This window comes from Rhipicephalus microplus, chromosome X (genome assembly GCF_043290135.1).
Source record: "Rhipicephalus microplus isolate Deutch F79 chromosome X, USDA_Rmic, whole genome shotgun sequence".
In the NCBI taxonomy this organism is placed as follows: Eukaryota; Metazoa; Arthropoda; class Arachnida; order Ixodida; family Ixodidae; genus Rhipicephalus; species Rhipicephalus microplus.
In genome coordinates, this window is record NC_134710.1 from 141,367,844 (window position 1) to 141,395,655 (window position 27,812).

General features: G+C 45.6%; 1 protein-coding gene across 2 annotated transcripts in view; it reads left to right on the forward strand.

The window, feature by feature from the left end:
* Positions 1 to 13,608, forward strand: part of LOC119176572 (carboxypeptidase B) — a 50,512-nt gene extending 36,904 nt beyond the window's left edge. Inside the window, exons 4-11 of one of the 2 annotated variants that reach the window (XM_037427929.2) lie at positions 1,130 to 1,220; positions 4,496 to 4,597; positions 5,766 to 5,864; positions 7,131 to 7,241; positions 7,311 to 7,401; positions 12,173 to 12,375; positions 13,174 to 13,258; positions 13,325 to 13,608. In XM_037427929.2, the coding sequence (XP_037283826.2) occupies positions 1,130 to 1,220; positions 4,496 to 4,597; positions 5,766 to 5,864; positions 7,131 to 7,241; positions 7,311 to 7,401; positions 12,173 to 12,375; positions 13,174 to 13,258; positions 13,325 to 13,524 (982 nt within the window). In that variant the 3' untranslated portion in view covers positions 13,525 to 13,608. The remainder of the gene's footprint in view (positions 1 to 1,129; positions 1,221 to 4,495; positions 4,598 to 5,765; positions 5,865 to 7,130; positions 7,242 to 7,310; positions 7,402 to 12,172; positions 12,376 to 13,173; positions 13,259 to 13,324) is intronic. The other variant, XM_075877889.1, reaches the window with a different exon arrangement.
* The last annotated feature ends 14,204 nt before the right edge of the window (positions 13,609 to 27,812 follow it).

Consider the following 27,812-nt stretch of genomic DNA (forward strand, 5'->3'; position numbering starts at 1 on the left):
ATTTCCGCGTCACCAGTGTCATTAACCAGCAGGATTTTAATGTTATACCATGTCATGGGCACCTGTAAGAGACAAAGAAAATATGTGCTCTTCCTTTGGTGCTTATTTTACGATAACTATGAGATGTAGTCAAGTATAAAAAGAGAAATGGCGCCTAGCTCTTTTTTTCTGTGTTATTGGTTTTCTACTAAGCGGTGACATTGATCATCACTTTCGTTGGCGTCTGTACATTTTCTTGTTTTGCACTCGGTCTATTCATCTCCGCTGTCATGCATGTATAGGTAGCCAGAGTCTTCTTTACGAACAGTGAAGCTTTACTTGTGGTAGGCGCTTTAGTTTTAGATTTAAGAAAGTTTTTATTAGGTGGAGCTACACAAAAATAAAGATTAATATACGAACTGAGAATAGGAGTTGAAGTAGCAAAAAGTGATCTGTCATCTTCTTAACACAATTAAATTAAATGCGCATATCAAGAGCATTAGATGGATGGAAAGAAACCTTATTAAGGTTTTTCGGAACGTGCTCTAGTACGTAGCGGGCCGCTACCATGTTTTAACGGAAAGACCGAGTCTTTCTGTTGAGTCGCGGGCCCGCTGTACTGACATCATCTGTTTAACACGAAAACCTTTTATGCCGGCGTCCACCACGGCTCTGCTGACGTATTTCCGTAACGGATATGACGTTGTAAAATATATAATTACGGATTGCAAAGAAAAAAACGTGCCCGGTGCCGCGGTCGCGGTTACGTAAAGAGCGTGCTGCTGACACACGGCGATGGAATAATTGTCACAGTTATTCACGCTTGCATTGTGTCTACTTGAGCGCTCGTTTCGTGCGCCTGTCTTTCTGTTTGAACAGCGAGCTTTAAGTGTCGAGCTGTGACAGTTGCCAGCCCGTGCTCGTCCAGTGTGTGCTAATTTCATGCGTGCTTTCTGCTTGAGGTGTGCGCTGCAAGTTTCGAGCTGATTGCCGTTCTTAACGTGGCTTTGCAATTTGTTGTTGTTGCTGAAACAAGGCACAATAATCCCTCAACTACCTCTGTGAAGACACATTTCACTTTGGTGTTATAACGATTTCTATATGGAAGGATCAGTCACGTTTTTTTTTCTTCTTCTGCTCTCTGTTTCAGAGAGATAAACAACTCTACAACAAGTAAGAGTGACGTCCTCGATTTGAGAAGTCGTCGAAGCTTTTTTTCAGATTACCAACGTTTGAACACCGTAAGTATGAACATGGCAAGCTCAAGGCATGCGTGGGCACGGTCATTTTTTTTTTCATCTAGTAGCTTGGAAATTATCGTCAACCGTGGAGAAATGTTTGACGTCAGAAGGGCCTGCGCCAAGATTTCCCCTTACCACCTCTACTTTTCATAATGCACACTCGCGAACAAAACAAAAAGTATTAATAATAAAGAAAGGTCGGAGAGCGTACACAGACAGAAAAAAAAGAAGTTAATACTATGTATAAATTAGCGATTGGTTCCGCAGCGGGGCATTGCTTCAGTAATTTACATTCATCGAAAATACAGACGTAGGCTGTGTCACTCCACTTAAGCTAGCATAACGAGGAGGCAAAGAAGAAAACAAAATTTAATGATGTACTCAACGTGAAACCTGTAGGAAGTCCAGGCCAGTGTTTCGCCTGACCTTGCACGACGAACTAAAGGAGCGTGTGTTGAAGGGTCAGTTGGTAATACCTTACTATGTGAGCTCCAACTTCACTAGGGACGAACCACCAGAGTAGAAGTAGACTGAACGAACGCAGCCTGTGAGTGTCGCTGAAGCGACGATGCAGTACACGGACAAGCGCCTTGGCGTTCCAACTGAGCAGCCTGCTAGAGGCCTTCATGGTGGGAAAGGAATTTGTGATTCAGTGGCGACATCTCCCCTTATCCTTTTCCTCTTTCTCTCACTTCACTTTTCCGTCCAATTGCTACACACGACTGTGTTGTGATTTACACTCTACTCTTCACCTACTACTCTCTCCCACTTCCTCTCTATGAGCGTGTAGCTATGCAGGATTCTGCCTGCGTGAGGCCAAGCGAAGACATAGATGACAACATACGATGACAGCCTTCCTCATTTTCTTCATCCTCACTCTCACTTCCTTTTCCCGTTTCTTTCCTATACATCAGTGGCTGTACTAGATGTTGTTCTGCCTGCAGGCTAACACCTTACTTGCCTCTGCTACCTTCGCCCTCTCCCTTCTCCCTTTCCATTATCCTCACTCTCACTTCCCTTTCTCATCACATTGCTGTACACGGTTATGCTGTACATGGTTTCGCCTGCGTGGCACCATAGTTGGGTATACGCTATGCTTTACCTTCTCCCTTCCTCCTTTCCATTCTTCTCACTCTGACTTACCTTTCCTGCCTCCGACTGCCATGCTCGGTTTTGCTGCACATGACACTGCCTGCAAGTGCGGGGAAAGGATATAATAATTCCTGGAGTTGTATATGGAATTTCAGTGTTGCGTTTAAAACCATTATGACGAACGATACTGAAAAAGGGAAGTGATTTGGGTTACTTGGTCCATCATTTTAGGTGGAGTAGCGCGAAGCAGGACGAAAAACACTGAGATCATGAAAAAAGAAAACAAAAACATTACACGGAGTTGTAATTTTAAATCAAGGGTGGACTTCGGTGACAAAGAAAAACCACGAATGAGGCACTGCGAGAAAGTTAACATTCATTGCAGGAAAATTAACAGTTGAGTTTTAAAGCGCGTATAGCTCAATTTATTTTCGATTTTCACTTGACCGCCAACAAAAAAGAAAAGGAAAACTGAGTAGTGGCACCGACAAGAAATGAATAATCGCACAGCTTTAAGCTAACACGAAATAAAAGTGGAGGAGAGACGCGGTAATGTTACAGTTCAAGTGAGCCAACCTTTATGGGAGAAGAGAGTCTATCCACAGTAGTGCACCCAACAACAAAACTTTGAAGCCAATAATGAAAATTGATTGATTGATTTGTGGGGTTTAACATCCCAAAACCACTATTTGATTATGAGAGACGCCGTAGTGGAGGGCTCCGGAAATTTTAACCACCTGGGGTTTTTTAACGTGCACCCAAATCTGAGTACACGGGCCTACAACATTTCCGCCTCCATCGGAAATGCAGCCGCCACAGCCGGGATTTGATCCCGCGACCAGCGGGTCAGCAGCCGAGTACCTTAGCCACTAGACCACCGTGGCGGGGCAGCCAATAATGAAAAATGCTGCCAACGAAAATGTACTTAAATATGCCTACACGAAGTCGCGTTGTATCATTAGAACAAGTAACTATATATGAGTACAATTTAATATATAAATTAGGGTGAAGTACCATTAACGAGTACGAACAACCCATTATTGATAGCGAGTAAGTAGTGTTACGAGTATGAACAGACAGACCCGAGAATAACTTTGTGTTTTTGCCTATAGCATGCCAAGTGAATAGACGTGATAATTAGTGCGAAACGGGAATCAATGGCGAATTAAACGGATATTAGGGATAATTTAGGGTGAATCAAATGAGAAGTGAATCGCAGGAAACATAATGTTAAATTGAACGAAATATGAAATAGCAACTAATCAATTGTATAAGGCAAACAAAAGTATCAAAAACGAAATTTAGTTGATGCTTCGTAAGAGCATAAATAGGCTTTCACCAGTGCACTCAGCGTCAGCTAAAGCAACTTCAAATTTCACTTTCTCCGTGATTGCTCGAGAATAACATCATGTAAGTCTTAGGGAGAATCTAACGCTGGGCGGCCTCCGCGCATGGTGTAGACCTATTCCATACTTTTAAACAGCGGTAGGTGCCTTTCACATACTTAGGCGCTTGTAGCGGCGTGCTGGTGCGGGGGCTCTTCCTAGCTCATGTTCTAGCCCAAAGTGAAATTTCTGTATATGCTACCTCTAGGTAGCATATACAGTGACTCTAGCCCAAAGCTCACCTCCGCGCCCTCTATGATCACGTGACAAGTGGCACAGTAGCTGCAAAGCTGACTCCGAGCACAGCGCGTCTGACGTCGCTATAAGCGCCTGAGTATGTCGACGGCACCTACCGCTGTTTACGAACATAGAACAGTTCTATGCATGTTCGCATTGGATTGTGTGAAAGCGAAGATCTGGCACTCAGCGAGACTCCTGATAAAAAATAAAAATAAAATGGTAGCAAAAAAGTATTTTACAAAAAGCGACCCTAGATTATGGCGTATTTTTTTCTGACAAATATACATCAGTAAATGTTAGTTACGTATTGATAATAGTAAATGATATTTAAATCTGCGGATTGAATTCACTATACGAGCTGTATATCACATGGAAAAGCTCTGCTGCGATACTAAAAACCTTTGTTTGACTATTTGAGGACTTCAACCATTGTGGAAAAGAGCACGGGTGTTGTTACGCTTTGCGTATGTTTTTTTTTTTTACGTTTGAAACCAAGTGCATGTAAATAAACTTTGTACCTAATTTCACTCTTTTTTGTTTTTAATATCCCCCTGCAAGATCCACAACCACTTGCACACATTTAGCCTGCGAAGGAAGTCCTTGGTAAACGTCATGAGCATAGGAAAGTCATTTGAGAACCGTGACCTCAAGCTTGTCAAGGTGAGTCTGTAGGAGTGCATTAGCTTTGAGCAGCATAGTTACTACTTTTCACGTGAAGAACGATAAAATTTTTTGGAAACATAGTCCTAAAATAAACCGCGCATGCTTTCACTGCTTGGCCGCCATATATACTGTGAACGAACAAATTAAACATTGGATGATTCGATGAGAAACACTAATACATATGTAAGCTCGACTATATCTTTTGTAGTGTACACGCTTGGAACAGGTATACAGCTGCTCCGCTTTTTCGAGAGGATTTCTCAAAGAGGCCAAGGTTTATCTGCGCGAACCATAACAGTGTACGAATAGCTAATTTTAAAAAGAGATACAATAATGAGGCCTCAGCAATCAGGATTGGCGCAGGTGATCCTAATGCGAAATCAAAGCCAGGCAGTATATTGTCAAGTCGAATGTGTCTGCACATGAATTCTGAGAATACGCCATCATGATTAGCGCAAATTTTCAGATATGTGTGAAATGTACCAAGTACAAAGGGTATAGGCTTCTCAATTATTATATCGTTTCATTTTTTTAACCATGCCCTTCTACAGCTGCAATTTTTCGCGCAGTTTTCTTGCACAGTGTACGTATCCGTGTGTTTGAGCGTGTGCTAGTGAGCGCGGGTGTTGGTTCCTCGAGCAAGTATGCACTCGCATTATGTGCAAAATTCAAGGCCCGTGTACTCAGATTTGGGTGCACGTTAAAGAACCCCAGGTGGTCGAAATTTCCGGAGCCCTCCACTACGGCATCTCTCATAATCATATGGTGGTTTTGGGACGTTAAACTCCACATATCAATCATGTGCAAAATTCAGCATATAGAAACATTGGTATCGAAGGCAATATTATGAAACAGTGTGTCTGTGGGCTCTTATTCAGTTGTTATTTCATTTTTATACGCTGTCTCGAGCTCAGATGTGAACCAACTGGCCCGTATGCAATCAGTGTTTCTATCAGCATCCACAGCAACACGACAAACGTCATTTTGTGGAGGCAATTAACGTTAAATTCATTGAGATTTACATTTTGCATCCCAAAGATATTCAGCCATGTACAGCTCGAAGCCTCGGTATTTAAAAATATAAAAGGATGGCTTTTTTTGTTATGCACGATGTGGAGTTCTGTGTATGAAATTCCATGCATATTTTCATCGCTTACTTGCGCAGCTGTCGTCAGGACGGGCCAAAAGGGCGGTGTGGCTGGATGGCGGCATGCACGCCAGAGAGTGGATTTCCCCCGCGACAGTTATGTACATTCTTGAAGAGGTTCGTATATGCGCCAACTGTTGACTAGTTTATGCTCTCGGTCAGTTACAACTTGTATAGGTATCGAGCGCCCCCTTTGCATAGGCACCACTAGATTCGAGAAGTGATGTTTCTCTTCAATGAGGGAGACAAATTCGACAAACAGACTTGGCATAAAAGAAACAATGTAACTGAATCTCCCCACTAAGCAGCATAAAAAGGCACACGGGCCAATGACGTATGCTTAATTGTTTGCATCACCCGCCACCCGCGGACACGTTGCACCTGAGGGCGTAGTTCTGTAAGGAACTATCAATAAAGCCAAACGTTAACTGTTTGTTAACGAAGTCCGTGGCATTTTTTTTTTTCAAATGCGTGTGTTGCGCACGTAGACATGCGCACTCAAGGATGCGACTGTCTCGCAGTTCACGGACCCGTTTCGCACAATGTGAAACGATCACGTGAACTTTTTTTTATTTATTTGTGAACAGATCAGAAAAAAAATGTCTTGCGAGTATGCTGCCTATGCCGGTTTCTTTGTGTTATGAGAGAGTGGCCAGCGTCTAACAATTGTTACTAGTTTGAGATGTCAGCGATTACCAATCTTTGTGCGCATCACTTTGCTAATAGCATGAATGTAAAAAAAAAGGTGGTAGTTATGTAGATAACGGAGAAGGAGGGGAAATGTTGGTCCTTTGCTTTTCCCGTTGGAGCTTCGGCGGAGACGCGTCCAAACTCGAGATTTTCCCTGACTACGGGTGGCAATACGTCCGACCATCGTCAACTCTTGCCTATAGGCCGACTATGGCTTCGCACACAACTTATAAGACTTTTTTTACTGCGGCACGCACGGCCCATCGACTCTGACCAGCGCCAGGCTCTGCTCTGTGAAGCGAGATTGCTCAAGAAGAGCGGTCGGCACAAGCACGAGGACCGCAGCAGATGGCGCTGATTTGTCCTTGTATAAGAGCTTATAAGATACGCAAATAAACATTCAAGATTAACGATTCGAACCGGTCCCTCATCCAAGCTCAAGCGAGGCAAGGAGGTGACAACGGACGTGTTGGAATCACTACTTGGTCAGGGAAAACCTGGGGGACCGGTTCGCGCATCTCAGTTCCACATTTTAAACAGTGGTGACAGTGATGCCTCCCAAAATATGGGCGTGGTCATGCTGTAATGTGCAACTTGGCCCCCAGGCCAATCGAGTTCATGTGGTGCGTCGGTGACGCTTATCCCCAATGAAGTCAGCTTTTGAGACTATGTCGTTTTTCCTCTGGTACCCAGCTGGTGAGTGGCTACAGCAATGACAATGACACGACCAAGATTCTGGACACATTCGACGTCTACGGTCTACCGGTGGCCAACCCGGACGGCTACGAGTATACGCACATCCTCGTGAGTCATGAGCGCTTCGCTTGTCAGTGAGCGACTCGGGGTATATCAATGGCACCGGCTGCTTTGCAGAACCGGCTGTGGCGGAAGACAAGGTCCACAACTGCCAGCTTCATCTGTCGTGGTGCTGACCCGAACAGAAACTTCGGCTTCAAATGGAGCTGTGAGTATACGAAGGCCCATGAAAGAGCGCATCGCAGGAAACCATGGACGAAGCGTTATACACGCCTTCATTTGGCCTTTTTGTTAACTATATGAGCGCACAGAGTCACGCTTCACCATGTGTCCAGGGACTTTCCTCTTGACTGCTTGCGCAAAGAATGGCAACTATAACGTATATGCGCGCAGCAACGTGCGTATTTCGTTAGCAGCTGGTGTTATCCTAGCACACTCGCTGTCATCGCTGTCCTGACCGAGCAACCTGAAACGCGACACTCAGAGCGGCACGAGTGCACAACTTTATACAAGAAGCATGGGTTGGGCTGCTCATTACACCCGAAGATTATTTTTACATCGCCCCCACTGCTTACCGATCTATCCTCGTGGGATCTTCCAAACGTAATTGCGCCGCAATTTTTATGCCCCTAAAGCTTTATAAAGAATTCCTCAGTATATTGATTAAAAAGGAATGGTATTATCAGGGTAGTGCTCGCGATCATTATGTAGCGCAGGATAACATAGCACATGTAGATAATATTTAGCTTAACTTGCATGCAGAGATGATACCGAGGGGTGGCTTTCTGTCGTGTTTAGTGACGTCTGCATCTTTTCTCCCGGCACTCATTTTTTACACGCAGGGTAAGGGCCCGGGGCACTCAATAATATTTGTTGGGCTTTTACGCCTCCCAAAACCACGACATCATTATGAGAGACGCCGCAGTTGAAGGCTCAGGAAATTCCGACCATCTGTGTGCACATAAATCTAAGCACAAGGGCGTCTAGCACTTTCGCCTCCGTCCAAAATTCGGACGCCACCGCAAGGATTCCAACCTGCGACCTGCGGCGCAGCAGTAAAGCATGATATTCACTAGACCACCGTGGTTGTGGCCTATTGGCAATGGCGTTAAAAGATAAAGAGGAAAAGAAAGAAAGAGATTTCAGCAAAGAGAAAGATAGGCAGAAAAGGGCGAAACAGATACAGAGATAAAGAAATGAAAACGAAAAAGATAGGGAAAACAAAAAGCAATACAGAATGAGAGATAGAGTGAGAGAAAGAGAGAAGAAACGGCTAAAAAAAGACAAGGAAATAGATCAGATCGAGAGAGAAAGATAAACAGACACAGAAAAGAGAGAAAAAAAGAGAAAGAGCAACTGGTCGGAAATGGAATGAATTCAGGACAGCAAGGGTTGAAAAAAGGGACATGAGGGACAAACAGCAGCTCCGCCGCTTCCTCTTTCTTGTAGTACGTCGCTATAGCGCCTTGTGAACGTGTCGTTGCTTTTCATCTGATTCCTTGTATTCGCTGACGCTGTTTCACTGCAAGTAGAAGCCAGCTAGCCAAAAAAAAAAACATCTGAATTGACAAGTTCTCAAAGGATTGCACTATACTCGTCGTGCGCTTACTGGGAGAACACGAGCTTGGCAAAACTCTGGCTGAGAGGGAAGGAGCATCCTTAATTGAAGGGAAGTCCAGCGTCGCTATTTGGAAGTGCGCAGTGCCAAGAAAGGAGCATGAGGGTGGGAAAGGAAAATGGGGGCCAGATGGAGTGATGTGAGGTCTATCACATTCGCTTTAAAATTTACTATTGCATGTTACACAAATACATATACGGCTCGCATAGGTAGGCAAACCCACTCATGAGTAGACTCACTCGGACTCCGATCAGACTCACGGCTTGATCTGAGTGAGTTCGGGTAAGTAGCATTTTCGTCAGTCTGAGTCTGAGTGAGTCCGACTGAAGAAACTTTTTGTGAATGTAGTAAGCCCGAGTGAGTTCGCCTCAGGAAAATTGTGGTGAGTCTGAGTCCGAGTGAGTCCAAAGCGCAAAATAAATTCCTCGAGTGAGTCTTGTGTGAGTTCTGATCTTTTTTACCGACTTTAGGTAACATCTAGTCATCTTTAGCATAGCTGTCAGCCTTACCTATATATACTCACAGGTATTCCAAAGCAGTGTCATTCATACACCGTTCTAATATTTAATATTTAGAGGCATGAGTTACGTATACGGAGGGGGTGCCCTGACCTCCCCCCCCCCACCAACTTTTCCACAGAAGTTCTTGGTTATTATATCTTATGCTGTCATCTCTTTAAAAAAATGACTTTATAGTTCGGGAGCACTCTGAACTCGTTTTCAAAGATACTATGTCAAACAGCACCAAGAAGAGCACCGATCAGGTGAGATATTGGTCTTAAAGAGCATTGACGACTCAGTCGAAGAAGCTAATGCTAGGCAGACAGACTCATGAGTCGACTCACTCGCACTCACTCAGACTCAGACGAAGCCGTGAGTCTGAGGTTGAGTGAGTCAGGGTGAGTGACATTTTGGTGAGTTTGAAACCGAGTGAGTCCAGTTGAAGAAATATTTCGTCAGTGTGAGCCTGGGTGAGTTCAAGCTCGAAATACATGTTATGAGCGAGTCTGAGTGCTGCACAAGAGTTTTGCCGACCTATTCTGAGCGGAGCTGTTTAAACCAGTCCTAATGTTTTGGAGTCCGTAGACGACCTCAGGCAGGTATGTCCAGAACACATGTTGTTCCCCTCGGCGAACCTTGCTACACTCCGCCGGGCGTTCCATGCACTGCTGGATCTTTTGGCGACGCAGACCTTTTTACGCGCCTCTAAAGAGGCCCATCACACACGCAAGTGTCGTTGTTTACTCCCGCCGCGCGCCACGCCTCCTCGAAGTCCCACGTGACTTTGCTGACGTAGTCCACTCCGAGCTGCCTGACCGCCTTTTTATTTTTTTTTTCTCCCCTCCCCTATGAAGCTCTCTCCCGTCGGAGCTGACACTCTCTCTCCTTCCCTCGTCGTCGCGTAGTGCCCAAACTTCTTGCTGCCTGTCCGGTGGTGCGTGCGTGCGTGCGTGCGTGCGTGCGTGCGTGCGTGCGTGTGTGTGTGTGTGTGTGTGTGTGTGTGTGTGTGTGTGTGTGTGTGTGTGTGTGTGTGTGCGTGCGTGCGTGCGTGTGTGTGTGTGTTTTTCACTACTCGGGCGCATTCTTCGCCTCCGGCTTCTCGGCGGTCTTTCGGTCGGTTGCGTGCGCGTTTGTTTTCTTGCGCGCGTGCGTGATGCGAGTGATCGAATGCTTTTCACTACCCTTCTCCTACCTCTTCTCTTCTGTCTGTGTGCAGGGAAGGGGGGAATGGGACCTGCGCATAACTGTGGCGGTGCCCTCGATTAAGAGAGGCAGTAACGGGACTGCGCTTTTTTCTTCCTTTTTCCTCTTTTCAAAGCCACTTGGTATGCCCCGTTACCGAGTACAGCAAGAGTGCGAGCGTTAAACGAAAACGCTGTTCGGCGAGGTAAACACGAGGTGAACACGAGAGCACGGCAAACACGTCAAAGATAGAGCGAGAAAACATAGACAGCCCCGCCGCAGTGGTCTAGTGGCCAAGGTACTCGGCTGCTGACCCGCAGGTCATGGGATCGAATCCCGGCTGTGGCGGCTGCATTTTCGATGAAGGCGAAAATACTGTAGGCCCGTGTGCTCAGATTTGGGCGCACGTTAAAGAACCCCAGGTGGTCAAAATCTCTGGAGCCCTCCACTACGGCGTCTCTCATAATCATATGGTGGTTTTGGAACGTTGAACCCTTCATATCAATCAGAAGATATGTACAGAAATAGAAAATAAAGAAAGAAAAGATGAGGGAAAGAAGCAATCGAACGAAAGAGAGCAAATAGGAACAAACAAAAAGGGAATGGAGGCAAACAATGATAACACGGACAACAACATAGGAAGAAAAGTAAAGTTATGAAAAAATTGAGAAACAAATAAAGAGAGAGAAAGAAGCTGAGATATAGAAAAGGATGGAAATAAAGATAAAGAAGACAGAAATACTTAGAGAAAGGAAGAAAGAAATTGAAAGCATCAGGTGGAAAGAACCGATATGATTGAGAAACAGACAGAAAGAAAAGAAAGAAAAAGAAACAAGGGAGAGTTTCGGATTTTACACCACAATTGCGAAGCTTCTATAATTTTTTATTCATTTGCCATTACTTTTACAATTTGACTGAAGTGTTACTATCTTTATTGTGTTAATCAATATGTTGCTTCTGTTATTGCGGATCTAGTCCAAAATTGACCTGCATTTCGGCTTTATATATATAGTTATTAGCATTTGCATTATCTATGTCGCATGCGTTTATCCTTAATTGAACATGTAACCTGCTTATCACGCCTCGCCGTGATGGTGTAGTGGCTAGGGTACTCGGCTGCTGACCCGCAGGTCGCGGGATCGAATCTCAGCTGCGGCGGCTGCATTTCCGATGGAGGCGGCGTTGTAGGCCCATGTGCTCATATTTGGGTGCACGTTAAAGAAACCCAGATGGTCGAAATTTCCAAAGCCCTCCACTACGGCGTCTTTCATAATCATATGGTGCTTTTGGGACGTTAAACCGTACATATCAATCAACCTGCTTATCACACTACGAAGCATTGTATGTTATATATCTGTGGTGCTCACCTTCTTTTACCACTCAACGTATCATCCGGTGTGTTGATCTTCGTCAGATGACAGGCAACGCGTACAACTTGTTGTCAAGTCTCTAGATTAGCTTTAAACGTGTCCTAATTAACTGAACAGACGTTAAAATTGAATGCACGTTACAGTTTCGAAGTGTATTTCACGATAATAAAATTATTTCATTACGGCAGTTCAAAAGAGATAATCGCCGAACGCCATCTGTCGCCAGGGCAGGGCGTATATCCACGTCTTCACTGAAGCCAGCCACTCTTCACTTGCTCGTATGGTTTACCAAGCAACCATTGTGCGCAGCGGGTGGCTCAAGCAGCAAAGCGTGCTCGGAAGTCTTCGCCGGGAACAAGGCATTCTCGGAGCCGGAGACCAAAGCGATCGCGAACTTCGTCTATGCCAGGCGCCGCGAGATCATGGCTTTCCTCACCTTCCACTCCTACTCGCAGCTCTGGCTCACGCCGTGGGGCTACACGGCACTCAAGCCGGCTAACTACCTCGAGCTCGTGAGTGCCCACATGAATCGTGTGCCAAATATTGTTTTGACTTGAGAGTGCGATGAACGCCCACCGCGGACCTCTGACAGCCACACGTTGGTTTCTCACCACAGAGCCGATAAAGTAGAAATATTTTGAGACGTCAATGATATATGCACGAACGCCGCGCTTTTTCAGGTCTCTCACATTTGTTATTAACTTCATTTAACGGGAAAATGCGCGGATACGGTCGTCGCGACGACAAGGTGATATCGCGCCCGCCCGTTCAGAAGGTATTGTCTCAAAAAAAATAGAAATAAATCAGAAAAAAATTCAAATGCTTGACTCCCAGGTAGACCGATGCAGTTTCCTTGTATATAAATGAATAAATCACAGGGATATCACGGCTCGATGTACTTGCACGCGCAAAGAAGCATAGCAGTTACATGTATACACTTTGCACTATAGTGCGAAACACATACACATGTCAAGGAATATTTTCGCGTCTGTTGGATCTTCCAGGTATATGTTCGACATTTCGACAAAATAAATGATAAATAGTAAATATCAGCGCGTGTTCCATGATTTGATTGCTTAAATAAGACACGCGTTTTTAAAAAAAAGGAGATATTAGTACGCGCCCATTGTCCACGCTTTGCATGACGTGATTCATGCAACTTACGTTTTGTGGGCGTTCTTCTATGCTATGTCTTTATCTCTGATAATTAGCGTGGTGCTGACGGTGTTTCTAGTCTAATGAGCCTCTAAAGCCGGGCAAGAGAACAAGTACAAGCCGCACGACTGACAAGCGTTCTGTCCTATACGCAGGCCCGCGCAGCAAGAGTCGCCACGGCTGCGCTAGAGAAGGTGCACGGTACCAAGTACAATGTTGGAACGTCCACCAGTATGTTATGTAAGTGCCACGAAGTAATTGGAGTGACTTCGCACACACAACGCAACGCGTCATCGTTTGTTGCAGACATCGCCTCGGGAGGCTCGGACGACTGGGCACTTGGCGAAGCTCAGATTCCGTACGCGTACACGGTAGAGCTGCGGGACACAGGCCGCCATGGGTTCACCCTGCCGCGCGACCAGATCGTGCCTACCGGTGAGGAGACATGGGCCGGCATCAAGGCCCTACTGCTCGAGCTGGCCAGTAAGGTGGACGAGGGAACGTGATGCGCGACCACTGCGGTCGTCAAGACAACGAATGCGTATTTATGTTGCGAACGAGAAATTTGTGAATAAATGATTATAAATGAATGTACCACCTTTATAGCCGTATCCTAAATCACGGCCGGTCTGGAGGCGTCCACTCACTTTGCACGTGCCTCCAGACCAGCGGGGCGCCTAGGTGTGGGATCAATATATAGGTCATTCTAGTTCATGACTGTTCAACTTGCTCTTGCGTGGACAACGCAGTGTTACTGTCCTCGCAGAATGCTTCATACACCCTAGGCATTCACGCGAAATATTCATTGATCATTGAAGTATCCCTGTATGCATGTGGGAGGTAGTGGCCAAATGCTGCACCAGGGTGGCCAGTCCTTCTCTGGTGAGGGAGTGCGTTCCCGGTGGTGGTTACCGGTGAGGCCGCACCCCAGGCTTCTTAATGCAGTTCCTTCTCCACGCGGATTTTTTTATCCAGTTGGGAACTTCACGGCACCGGGATTTGAACCACGGACCTTTTGCATGCGAGGTGGATTCTCTAACCACTACGCCATCGATACCTACCACCCTACGATACCTACCACTACGATACCTACCACCCTTTCATTATGCTATAGTAGAGGAAATATACTATAGCATTAATGAAATGGTGGTATGTATCGTAATTAAACTGAATAAAAGATACAAGATGAGGGTGGTACAGGCTTACGCACCTACATCAGCATTGATGACGCTTCAGTTGAAAGCTTCTATGAAGACGTGGAATCGGCAATGAGTAAAGTAAAAACACAGTATACTATACTGAAAGGAGACTTTAATGCAAAGGTAGGGAAGAAGCAGGCTGGAGACCAGGCAGTAGGAGATTATGGCATCGGTACTAGGAACGCCAGAGGAGAGCTACTAGTAGAATTCGCAGAACGCAATAGTTTACGAATTTTGAATACCTTTTACCGAAAACGAGGAAACCGCAAGTGGACATGGAGGAGCCCTAATGGCGAAAATAAGAACGAAATAGACTTTATAATGAGTGCACACCCAGGCATCGTGCGGGATGTTGAAGTGGTTGGCAAGGTACGATGCAGTGGCCATAGAATGACACGGTCTCGAATTCGCCTAGACTTGAAGAAGGAACGACAGAAACTGATACGCAAGAAGCCAATCAATGAGCTAGCACTGAGAAAGAAAGTACAGGGATTCAGAGTCTCGCTTCAGAGCAGGTACTCTGCTCTTAGTGAGGAAACCAACCTTAGCGTACATACAATGAATGATAATCTGACGAGTATCATTACGGAGTGTGCAGTGGAAGTTGAAGGCAGGGTAGTTAGACAGGACACGGGCAAGCTTTCCCAGGAAACGAAAAATCTCATTGAGAAGCGTCAAATCATGAAAGTCTCAAGTACAACAGACAAAATAGAACTGGTAGAGCTTTCGAAGTTGATTATTAGGCGTAAGGTATGCGATGTAAGAAGGTATAACATGGAGAGAATTGAACACGCTCTGAAAAATGGAGGAAGCGTCAAAGCAGTGAAGAGGAAACTTGGGATAGGCAAAAATTAGATGTATGCACTAAGGGACAAACAAGGCAAAATAACTAACAATATGGATAGGATAGTTAACATAGCGGAGGACTTTTAGAGAGATCTGTACAGTAGCCAGGACAACCACGACCTTAATACTATAAGAACTAGCAGTAACCCAGATGACGCCCCACCAGTAATGATAGAAGAAGTCAGAAAAGCTTTGGAGAGCATGCAAAGAGGCAAAGCTGCTGGTGATGATCAGATAACATCTGATCTGCTGAAAGATGGGGATAGATAGTGTTAGAAAAACTAGCCACCCTGTTTACGAGGTGTCTCCTGACGGGAAGAGTACCAGAGTCTTGGAAGAACGCTAACATCATCTTAACACATAAGAAAGGAGACGACAAGTAATTGAAGAATTACAGACCGATCAGCTTGCTCTCTGTAGTATACAAGTTATTTACATAGGTAATTGCCAACAGAATAGAGAGAACATTAGAATTCAATCAACCAAAGGAGCAAGCAAGATTTTGAACAGGCTACTCAACAATCTACCACATTCATACTATCAATCAGGAAATAGAGAAACGCTCAGAATATAACCAACCACTATACATAGCCTTCATAGACTATAAGAAGGCGTTTGATTCAGTAGAAATATCAGCCGTCATGCAGACACTGCGGAATCAAGGTGTTGATGAAGTATATATAAACATCCTGGAAGAAATCTACAGGGGATCAACTGCTATAATAGTGCTTCATAAAGTAAGCAACAGAATACCAATCAAGAAGGGTGTAAGGCAGGGGGACACAATCTCCCCTATGCTATTTACCGCGTGCTTACAGGAGGTTTTCAGAAGCCTACAATGGAAACAGCTAGGGATAAGAGTTAATGGAGAGTACCTTAGTAATTTGCGCTTCGCCGTTGACATTGCATTGCTGAGTAACTCAGGGGACGAATCGCAACTCATGATTACGGAGTTAGACAAGGAGAGCAGAAAGGTGGGTCTTAAAATTAAGCTGCAGAAAACGAAAGTAATCTGCAACAACCTCAGAAAAGAGCAGCGCTTTGAGATAGGTGATAGTGCACTTCAAGTTGTAAATTACTATGTCTACTTAGGGCAGGTAATAACCGCGGAGCCGAACCACGAGATTGAAGTAACTATAAGAATAAGGCTGGGGTGTAACACATTTGGCAAGCACTGTCAGGTTATGACAGGTAGATTGCCACTATCCCTCAATAGGAAGGTATATAACAGCTGTATCTTGCTGGTACTGAGCTAGGGAGCAGAAACCTGGAGACTTACAAAGATGGTTCAGCTTAAACTGAGGACGATGCAGCGAGCAATGGAAAGAAAAATGGTAGGTGTAACCTTAAGAGACAAGAAGAGAGCAGAGTGGATCAGGGAACAAACGAGGGTTAAGGATATCATAATTGAAATCAAGAAGAGGAAATGAACATGGGCCGGGCATGTGACGCGTAGACAGGATAACCGCCGGTCCTTAAGGATAACTAACTGGATTTCCGGAGAAGGCAAGTAGGTTAGGGGGAAACAGAAGGTTAGGTGGGCAGATGAGAATAAGAAGTTTGCGGGTATAAATTGGCAGCAGCAAGCGCAGGGTCGGATTAACTGGCGGAATATGGTAGAGGCCTTCGTCCTGCAGTGGACGTAGTCAGGCTGATGATGATGATGGTGGTGGTGATGATGATGATGATGAAGTATCGCCGGCGCACCAGTTGGCTGGCTGGCTGCTTGGATCTTTAGTGACCGAGCGGAGCCCACCCTATAGGACACGGAAATGTGTTGGACGCTGTAATTCTTCTAAGAAAATGCACAGAAAAAGAGAACAATGGCGAGATGTTTAACAATAAAAACTATAGATTGTAAATTGTGAGGAAAATGTTAAATACTCCCGATCAATTTTTTTCAAAAAATTTTTTTCACTCTCTCTTCCGGGTGATCGGCTATTGTAGTTACTGATAACTAATGAAAGAAGAATCATTGCGAACGAGTAAAGCATTAATCTAGCGTGACTTGTATTTTTGCGGTCATGCAAATACTGCAGTATAAGCAATGCGGTGCCATGTTGAAATAAACCGCAATCTTCAAAACTAAAAAAAAAACGTAATTCGGGTGGCAACAAAAGTTCTTTATTATCGAACACCTCCCCATCCCTGCAGTTATGCTACAGGACAAAGAAAGCTTTCAAACCTTGATGAAAACGTCACTTTTCAAAGAGCAGTTTATTTGGCCCAGTCGTAGCATTGTGCACTCGATGAAGGAGGCGATTGGAACGAAGCGCAGGTGCTCGCGCGGCCGCGAACCTCGCGCATTTTCCAAGCGCGTTCATCTCGCTAAGATCCCTTGCTAGCCCTCGAAAGAAACACCTGGCTGTTCTCGGACGTCTGGTTTCCCTGGGACTTTTCGAACACCTGACATTGTAAGGTCCCACCTTCCGCTGACCTTTCACTTTGCCGATGTATTGCTATAGAAGCGCGGCAGCTTAATAGGCTTACTTGTAAGAAATGAAAGAAAAATCAAGCCATCGACTAAATTTGATGTGCCCAGTTTGAGCGAACTTAATTGTTCCACGCCAATATTAACACAGTGAGCTGATAAATCAAATTGGACGATTGTTTTTCTTGCTAGTGTACTGCCTGCGTGCACGTTTTAATTTGTGCTGCTTTTCTACAACCCAACGCAGCAACTGTTGGTCGAAGCTTTCGAAACACAAGAGAAGAGTTCCTGAAATGAAGAGAGTTTAAGCGAGGTGTGCACCCTAAAATGAAGAACTTTTCCTCTTATTTTGTGGCTTAATTAGAGTTTTTTAACCCAGTCGACCGATTATGCGTTGCTTTTTCAGGTTAGCGGGCTTGATGTGCCTATCTATATATCTATGGTATTGAGAGAACTGACGAATCGGCCTTCTTATATGGTAATTCACTCCAAGCGGGAATCCTCTGCGTGCTCGAGGAATTCTTTTTTTATACGAGATCATCAAAGCTAATCATTGGTGATTTTAATGAAAAACCGAGTTGCCAAACACACGCTTGAGCTGGTAGTTCATACATTTTAGCTGTCACCATTTTCTCGGTCAAGTTGAGAAAGCGAGTGAATAATCAAGAAAAGAAAAAAAGCCATCAGCTCTAATCCCTGAAGGCTGTACAAACAGCGAAGCCTAATTCGGGCGGCTTCTTTCTGCGGAGTACGAGCAGTATCGGCCATTTTGAAAGAGTGAGCTCACGAACAACTGGCATTTTTTTCATATTGCCACCTATAGTTGTGAGCCGGCAAGCCCTAGCGAGCCAAAAAGGGCAAAGAGAACGAAGAAGAAGTGTGGTTAGCGCCTCGTTTGAAGATACACGCTCGTGTCTTCCTGCCCCGCTGTTCCTGTCTTGTCTCTACGGCTCTTGGTGCGTGACAAACTGGTGGACGTGCTGGGTAATCTATGCACCGTACCCCTCCACATAGCAGGAACACAAGCGTCGTACCGGTGGTCAATCCTGTGCATCGCGCCAGCAGAAGAATCCGAGGGCAATCCCCTGAGTTTGTACTGCTCGCAAACATGGCAGCTCCGACCAGCCCTACCGACACCAACTCAACCGGTACGAACGGCACAACGCCGCTTCATTGCACCTTACTCACACCGCGAACGCCAAATCCCTTTCGTGGGACTGCACTTGAGGATGTTGAAGATTGGCTTGTTCATTACGAGTTCGTTGTCGTGCACAACCAGTGGGACGACGCAGACAAACTGCGGCACGTCTATTTCAGTCTTTTGGACGGCGCACGTGTCTGGTACTAGAACCGGGCAGGTATTCTTACATCATGGGAAGGCTTCAAACGCCGACTTCTTGGGACATATGCCAGCCCTGACCGCCGGGAGAGAGCTGAGCGCGATTTGCAGTCCCGCATACAACTGCCGAAAGAAGGGGTTGCGATGTATGTCGAGGAAATGACGCGCCTTTTCCACCGAGCTGACCCCGGCATGCCAGAAGAAAAGAAGGTACGGTACCTCAAGCGCGGGGTGAAAGGGCAGCTTTTCGGTGGGCTTGTACGCAGTCCACCTAAGACTGTGTCAGCATTTCTCACGGAAGCCGTCACCATCGAAAGCACTCTTAACAGACACAGCACTCGTGTGGTACGAGAACCACGAAGATGCCCTCACGTCATGGGATCGCTTCGTGCCTGAAATAAGAGCATGCTTTGGAGACTCCTTAGCTAAGAGAAAGCAGGCGAAACAAACGTTACTGCAGAGAGCTCAGATCCAAGAAGAGACGCGCACAACCTATGTCGAGGCAATCTTGAAGCTCTGCAAGATTGTCAACCCTTCTATGTCAGAGGAAGACAAAGTTGGCCACCTGTTGAAGGGCATTGCCGAGGACGTGTATAAGTCCCTCATCAGCAAAGACAGCCTTGCTACAGTAACCGACGTCATAAGCCACTGTCGCACATTCGAGACCCTGAAGATGCAACGTATCCCCCTAGTTTGGTCGCCTACCGAATATAATCACCGTGGCAAGTGTTGACGAATACACGCCGCTTGATCTCGCGTCGACAATACGCCAGATCGTTCGAGAAGAGCTCACTCGACACGCTCGCCCGACGCCGTACGAAGCTACACCCGCACCGCCTCCCTCTTACCCTCCCGTGTCAATTGCCGCAGCAGGCATCGATGACTGCAACTACAGGCCATCCTCACCACCGAGGTCACAGCGCAATAACTACCCACTGCCGAGGTACGAAGACCGCTTCAGTTACCCCCATCAGCCATCCAACACCTATTACGACCCGAACGAAGATGTAACTGTACCACCACCACGTCAGCGCAATGCCTTCCAGGAGTACAATGCATACCGCCAAGCCCCTGTGTGATACCGTTGCGGTATCACCGGGCATATAGCTCAGTTCTGTCGTGGACAGAGAGAGCCGACATCCCGATATCATTCCCCATCAGAGTTTCCACCAGCGGGCACTGGTCACTACAATGGTCATTGGCCCGCCTATTCCAAGAGTACCTCTCGGCGGGGAAATCACCGTGGCAGTTCTCCCGCTTCTGACCGTAGTTTGACGCCTCTATCTGGCCGACTGCATCGTTCCCCTTTGCCGGGACGACGCCTGTCATCACCGCCGCCGCCGCGAAACTAGCCAGCGCGACCGATGGAGGTGAGGTCGCACAACAGGATTTGCCTCAGATGCCTCCGCCTGTTATAATGTCCAAGAACAAGATACGTGTGGAAATGGATGCCTTTCGTACAAGTGCTTTGGTGGACACTGGTGCTACGATATCAGTTATGAGTCTTTCTTTCAAAAGTCGCATTGGCCGCAAAGTCATGTTTTCTTGGGGCGAATGAACAATTTAAGGTTTCGTGGTGTTGGTGGGGAAGTAATTCATCCTGTCAGAGTTTGTGCCGTCAATGTCTTATTGGCAGGAAAGCTGTTCCCAATAAAGTTTCTTGTGCTGCAACGTTGTACCCATGATGTGATTCTCAATCTTGACTTTCTCCAAGGATGTGGCGCTTTCGTCAGCTGTGGAAGCGGTGAACTTTCCACCAGCGGTGACATTGTTCCTGCCCTTGTTGATGAGGCGCCGCAGGCCACGAAGGACGCTCTGATTGTTTCCGATGAGCTGACAGTGCCGCCATGGTCAATGAGGTCAGTTGCGATGTTCGCCCCAGAATCTGCCACATCTTTTGACGCCATCGTAAAACCTACCATCGTTCAATGTGCTAAGAAAGGCATACTCGTCCCTCCTAGTTTGGTATCTGTTGATGAAGGAGCAACCTTTCTGTGGGCACTGAACTGTTCGCCAATGCCGGTTGTGCTCCCTCGAGGAATGAAGCTTGGCATCTTCAATGATTCCACTGAAGGTTCTGTAGCGGTTGTTAACAACGATGAAAGCGAGAAAGGTACAGTCTCTGGCAAGCGCAGTTGCTCTTACGAGTACCAGATCCTAGGCATGATTGGCGCCACTTTGCGGTTACACGAGCAGCAAACATTACGCCATCTGTTGAGGCGACATGCTTCTGTGTTTGACTTTTGCCAAGAGGAGAGGCCACTACCTTTACCATGTTCTCGCGCTCACCATATCATTAACACCAGCACTGCCCATCTGATCCGACAAAAGCCTTACTGAGTGTCGTTATCAGAACGAAAAAGTATTGCCGACCAGGTTCAGGAAATGCTGAAGAAGGGTGTTACTGAAGAGTCGTGTAGCCCGTGGGCAGCACCGGTCATCTTGGTTAAGAAGAAAGATGGTGCCTGGCGGTTCTGCGTTGATTACAGAAGACTCAACGCCGTGTCCAAAAAAGATGTATATCCACTGCCTAAGACTGACGATGTTATTGACTGCTTACACTCGGCTTCGTACTTTTCTTCAATAGACCTACAATCAGGATATTAGCCGATACCTATGCACCCTTCAGACAAGAAGAAAACCGCATTTGTGATGCCTGATGGACTGCACCAATTCAATGTGATGCAGTTTGGGCTTTTCAATGCCCCCACCACTTTTGAAAGGTTTATGGACTCTGTCCTTCGTGGTCTTAAATGGGAGGTGTGCTTATGCTACCTGGATGACGTCGTCATTTTTGGGCGTACCTTCGAAGAACACAACGTCTGTTTAAGCCTTCTTTTAGACTGTGTCGGAAAGGCTGGCTTGATTTTGAACGCTAAGAAGTGCCGGTTTGGTGAACGACAAGCTTTAGTCCTCGGTCACCTAGTTGAAAAAGATGGTGTCAGGCCGGATCCCCGCAAAATCGAAGTTGGCACATTCAAACCACTGCAGACACTGAAAGAACTTCACAGCTTCTTGGGCCTATGTTCCTACTTTCGCCGCTTTGTGCCCCGATTCGCGGACGTAGTACACCCACTGACGAGCTTATTGCGAAAAGACAGCCTATTCGAATGGACACCTGATTGTGATGCCACATTTTCTGAACTGAAACTTCTACTGACATCTGAGCCTATTCTTCGTCATTTCAATCCTTCTGTTCCTACAGAAGTGCACAGTGACGCAAGTGGAATTGGCATCGGAGGTGTGCTTGTTCAGCGCCACGATAATGCAGAGCACGTTGTTGCTTATACGAGTCGATCTCTAAGTAAGGTTGAAATGAATTATACGGTGACAGAGCAAGAATATTTAGCGGCTGTGTTCGCCATTCAGAAGTTTTGATGTACGTTACCTCTACGATCGTCCATTCACGATTGTGACAGACCATCATTCATTATGTTGGCTTGTTACCGTCCTAGACCCTTCTGGCCGCCTTGCTCGATGGGCTTTACGCCTTCAAGAATTTGACTTCAGCATTTCGTACAGAAGTGGACGACGTCATTCGGACGCTGATTGCCTTTCTCGCCTACCTATGACCACGACGGAGGACAGTGCAGATACCCTCGACATCTGTTTTGCTGTGGTCTCTCACACGTTTCTTGACGCCAATCTTCAAACGAGAACAACTGAATGATTTATCTTTAGACCCTTTGTTCGTTCACGCTCGAAATCGCAAAGGCAGTGGTCGCTTTCGCATTCGTGATGAACTGTTGTGCAAAACGAATTACTCAGCAACCGGCGCACGTTATTTACTGGTTGTACCTCAAAGTCTTTGATGCGACGTTCTCCGTACAATGCATGATGATCCAACGTTAGTACACCTTGGGTTCATTCGCACCCTGCATCTAGTGCAGCAGCGTTTTTGCTGGCCTCGAATGCGAGATTTTACGAAACAATACGTCTCGAGCTGCGAGAACTGCCGGCGTCACAAACGACCTATCAGTGCACAGCACGGCCTTCTTCACTCCGTAGAAACACCTACTACGCCTCTCTTGCAAGTGGGCATCGACCTATTGGGCCAGTTTCCGCGATCTTCGAACAACAACTGCTGGATAATAGTGTGCGTCGACCACCTTACCAGATACGCTGAAACCGCTGCGATACCATCTTCTACAGCTGATGGCGTCGCTGCCTTTTTGTTACGCTCCGTCGTTCTTCTCCATGGTCCACCTCAAGTAATCATCAGTGACCGTGGTCGCCAATTCATCGCGGACGCTGTGGAAGAATTGCTTCGCCTCTGCACTTCACAGTTCAGACATTCGACACCATATCATTCCCAGACGAATGGTCTTGTAGAACGTACCAATCGAACTCTTACTAACATGCTCGCAATGTACGTCGCGTCCAATCACAAAAACTGGGATGAGATCTTACCATTTATTACTTATGCATACAATACAGCGAAGCACGAGACCACGGACTTCACGCCCTTCTACCTGCTCTACGCTCGATCACCCCGCAGCGCAGCTCCCTTGATACAATCCTCCCATTTAAGCTCCATACCGATGAGTCCGTGGCCGAAACATTGTGCCGGGCTGAAGAAGCTCGCCAAATTGCTCGCTTGCGCACACTGGCATCACAAGATCGTTCCAAGCAACGGTACGATCAACGCCATGATGCCATTTCATTCCGCAAAGGTGAATTCGTGTGGTTGTCAACACCCCAACGAAAACCTGGTTATGTCAGAAGTATTTACCCTAGTACACAGGCCCCTACGTCATTGTAGATCGCTTGACTGACTTGACGTACGTTGTGGCACGCTTGACGACACCTTCTCGTCGGTCACATCGGACGCAGTTGGTGCACGTGGCTCGCCTGAAGAAGTTTCATCCCTCCAGTGACATAAACTCGCCCAGCGGGCTTCGTCTGTGAACGGGGGATTGCTACGATATGAGCCAGGCTGTAGTATGTGCCGGGGAGGTAGAAGAGGAAGACGACGTTGTCTGGTGCGGCCTGAGGACTCCATCTTTACCGCGACTGCCGAACTTCATCCTCACCCTGTAAATAAATCAACTTATTCTTTAATTCAACCGTAACAATATATATACATGATATATATATGTATATATATATGTATATATATAAATATATATATATATATATATATATATATATATATATATATATATATATATATATATATATATATATATATATATATATATATATATATATATATATATATATATATATATATATATATATATATATATATATATATATATATATATATATATCCCGGGTGACCAGTGAGGTAGGCTTGCCCGCCCACTCACGAAAAAGAAAAAATTGGTACGCCACTGCAGAGAGATCTGTTAGCATTGTTAGTGATGTATTCAATGTGTGCATGCTAAGAAAGGTTATTGGCAATCTGAATTCCAAGGTATTTACATCATGTTACCTAGTCGAGGTTGATGTAATTGATGGCATAGCCGAAAGATTTTGTCGAGTCAGGGCGATGCAATAAATGCGTGATTTAGCATTTATAGTGGGATTTAAGAACATAAGCCGTTACGAGCAGTTGCTTTATATTTTATCCAAGTCAGATTGAAGAATATAGTTATCATGCTGATTAGTGATTTCATGGCATTAAACACAGTCATCAGCCAATAGTTTAGTGGTACTATTAATTACTGTAGGTAAGTCATTAATATAAATTAGAAACAACAATGAGCCGAGGACAGAGTCTTGAGGGACGCCCGGCCGACTTTACATCACAACAAAGGGATGCAGCATCAAGTTGCAAATTGAGTATGGTTATCCAGTTCAATATTCTAGGGTCAATGTTAAGAATACTAAGTTGGAGAAGTAGTAAGCGATGAGACACATTGTCAGTAGCTTTAGCAAAATTTTAAAAAATGCAGTGAATAATATGGCCTTTGTCAAAAGTAGAGGAAATGTTATGGTTAAGCAATATTAGTGTTGTTTCGCATGAGTAGTTCTTGCAAAACCCATGCTGAAATGAAGTAAAATAAAGAGTTTGATGTGAGGAAGGAAACGAGATTATTAAACAGGACGCGATGTTTAAGCAATCCTGCCTGCGCTCAGTGTGGGATCGTCTGCTGTTGCCTGGCCAGTTTGGCCTGTGGTTCTGGCCGTTTGCACCATTCCTCTTGATGTAACCGGGTAATGTACCTAAGGCCGGTACCCGGGTGCAGTAGCTTTTGCGGTTCTTGCTCAGCCCAGGTTAACATTTCTCAGGCATGTTAGTCAGCGATGATGTTGCCTGCTAGCTGTGAGTGAGCCGGAACCCACACAAGCTCTACAGAAGCACGAATTCAGTAAAATGATATGTGAGACACCACAAATGTCTGTGCACAGAAATTTCTGAGCTTCTTTTTTCAACTATTGCAGCTGCTGTACAATCAAGCCCCTTAATCTCTGTTCGTTGTCACAATTTCTTTGCAGCGAGAACTGAAAAATATGCAAATCTTGCAGTTACACAGCACAATTAAAATTTATTTAAGGTTGTTGGTGACCTTGTTCTGTTTCATATAATGACATTACTTTGAAGGAGTTCGATGGCTGATCGCTTAGTACGCTTTGCATAGCTTCGTCGTAGTTGTGGGTGCTAAAGAATGTGCGAGCGTTGTTAAAAGTATCAACAACTTCACCCAAACTTGCTTTGCTGCTTTCCTCACTCTTGTTGTCATCCTCATTTTTCTTTGCGCACAGTAGGAGAGGTGTGTGAACACTCCTTCAACTTCGTCAAGTCACAATATATGTGGTTAAAAGCACACTTCCCTCTTTCTCTCTCCTCGAACCTCTCCGAATCTGGCACCGAGTTGGTTTTGGCTAGATGCTGTCACGTGAGACCGCTCGCAGCCCTCGTTTGTTTACAGCCGCTCTCGATTACCAACTTTGTTTTAGAAGCACGGATTCGATGGTGTACAACGCATCTGTTTTTTGGGATATGCACTTGTCCTTTAGTGCGCGTTGAGGTGTGAAATACATTTAACCCTAGAATGACCTTACTGTTGGATGCAATCGGTGCCTGTTGCACCTTCTCATGCCAGAACAAGTCGTGTCGACCTAAAGCATTTCATGATGCCATCTGTTAAGTGTAACGAGTTGCGACAAAAGACACGGTTGCATAGAATCAGAATTAAGAATTTTAGGCAGCCCCGCCGCGGTGGTCTAATGGCTAAGGTACTCGGCTGCTGACCCGCAGCTCGTGGGATCGAATCCTGGCTGCAGCGGCTGCATTTCCGATGGAGGCGGAAAGGTTGTAGGCCCGTGTGCTCGGATTTGGGTGCACGTTAAAGAACCCCAGGTGGTTGAAATTTCTGGAGCCCTCCATTACGGCGTACGTCTCTTATAATCATATGGTGGTTTTGGAATGTTAAACCTGACATATCAATCAATCAAATTAATCAAATCAGAATTTCAGGCAGACATTTTCCACTCGACTTTGCGATGTAAGTTGCAAGTCTATCACTATGAGTATGGGTTATGTCAAGGCTTGCTTCATTTAAAGCCTGCTTTACCACTGTATAGACATGACCTACTGAGTCGTTGAGTGCGTTCGATTAGGAACCTCACGTAGACGTGCAATTTCGCGTGGTGGTCTTCGTGCTATTAAATGTGAAGATTTATATCCACGACTGGAGCTTTTGTGAAAAAATCGCTTATGGTGGCATGCTAGTTCATTAATTTGCTAGCTAGTTATTTTGAGCGGTATAGTTTGTATGTCAGACACCTCCACAAGGCGTTCCTGCAAAATATGGCTGGTGCATCTAACCACTTAACGAAATAACTACTGTCGTTCGAATGTATCAGCTATAAATTAATTATGTGCACCAAAAAACTATCAGGTATGCCGTCTGGTGCATTATTAATGTAAAAACCTTAGATGCCTCCCCCAAACACTAATATTGGCCGTCGGCAACATCGCCGTCGTACGTCGGCGGCATCAATGCGAGCTGTTGCTTCTACTGACAGTCATTGTGCGTGCTCTCTGCACATGTTTTATACCTTATGCGGCACTTCACAGAGCTCTCATTGGCCAACGTGACACTCATTTAGATCATTTTATGGGGAGTTTGACAGCTGGTGTGCAAGCTCTCATCGCACTGCCTGGCAAGCAAGCGCTCTCTCCACGAAAGGGCGTCTGTTATGCAAGAACAAGGCAGGCGGCACCAGATTCAAAAAGATAATGTAAAGAAGACTGCGTGGGAGCACTGTGAAGAGAGTGTGACACGCTATCGCTGTAATTGTTGGGTTTCAATGATAAGTAGCGTCAGTTGCTGCCCAGTTATTTAACACACGGTTTCCTAAGAATGCGTCACAGTCTGCAGTTCATAATTGGGAGAAAACGTTTTGTACCCCGCTGCAATACACCCTGTGGTATAAGATGTGAGAAAAAAGTTTTCCTTGTTTTGTGCAACAAAAGATGATCTTCTGGACAAGTGGAGGCGAGCAGTCCTCATGAACAATCAGGTCCTTCATTCAACTGATTTTGCCTGCAAAAAACATTGTGAGCTCAAATGCATGTGCAAAGAATGAACAACACACTACAATGAATACGTCCTGAGGAACATGCCGCAAAGGGGGACATTGTCAAGGGACACTGTGCCGGTAAAGTTCCCTACCTGGCATACCCGACCAATGTGAGAAAACATTGCATTAAATGCCAAGCTGCTAAGTGCAGTGAAGCAATTGGTTCTGCTGAGGTTTTTAATAGAGTGTCGCTACCACTCCTCTCTAGGTGTTGCATGTATTTTACTGTCTTAGTTAACCATAGCTTTGTTTCACTGCAGTCTGTGCAGCTTATGTGATGTGACGTACTCTTCTGTGGTGCCTCATGCATGCTCACATAAGCAATGACACAATTGGCAAAGTTAGAAATTATATTTGTAACAGCAATTGCTTGAGTATGTGAGTAATGTGAGTCCAGCTAAACCACTGGTCCTGCGAGGATGTACAGGCACTATTTTACAACTC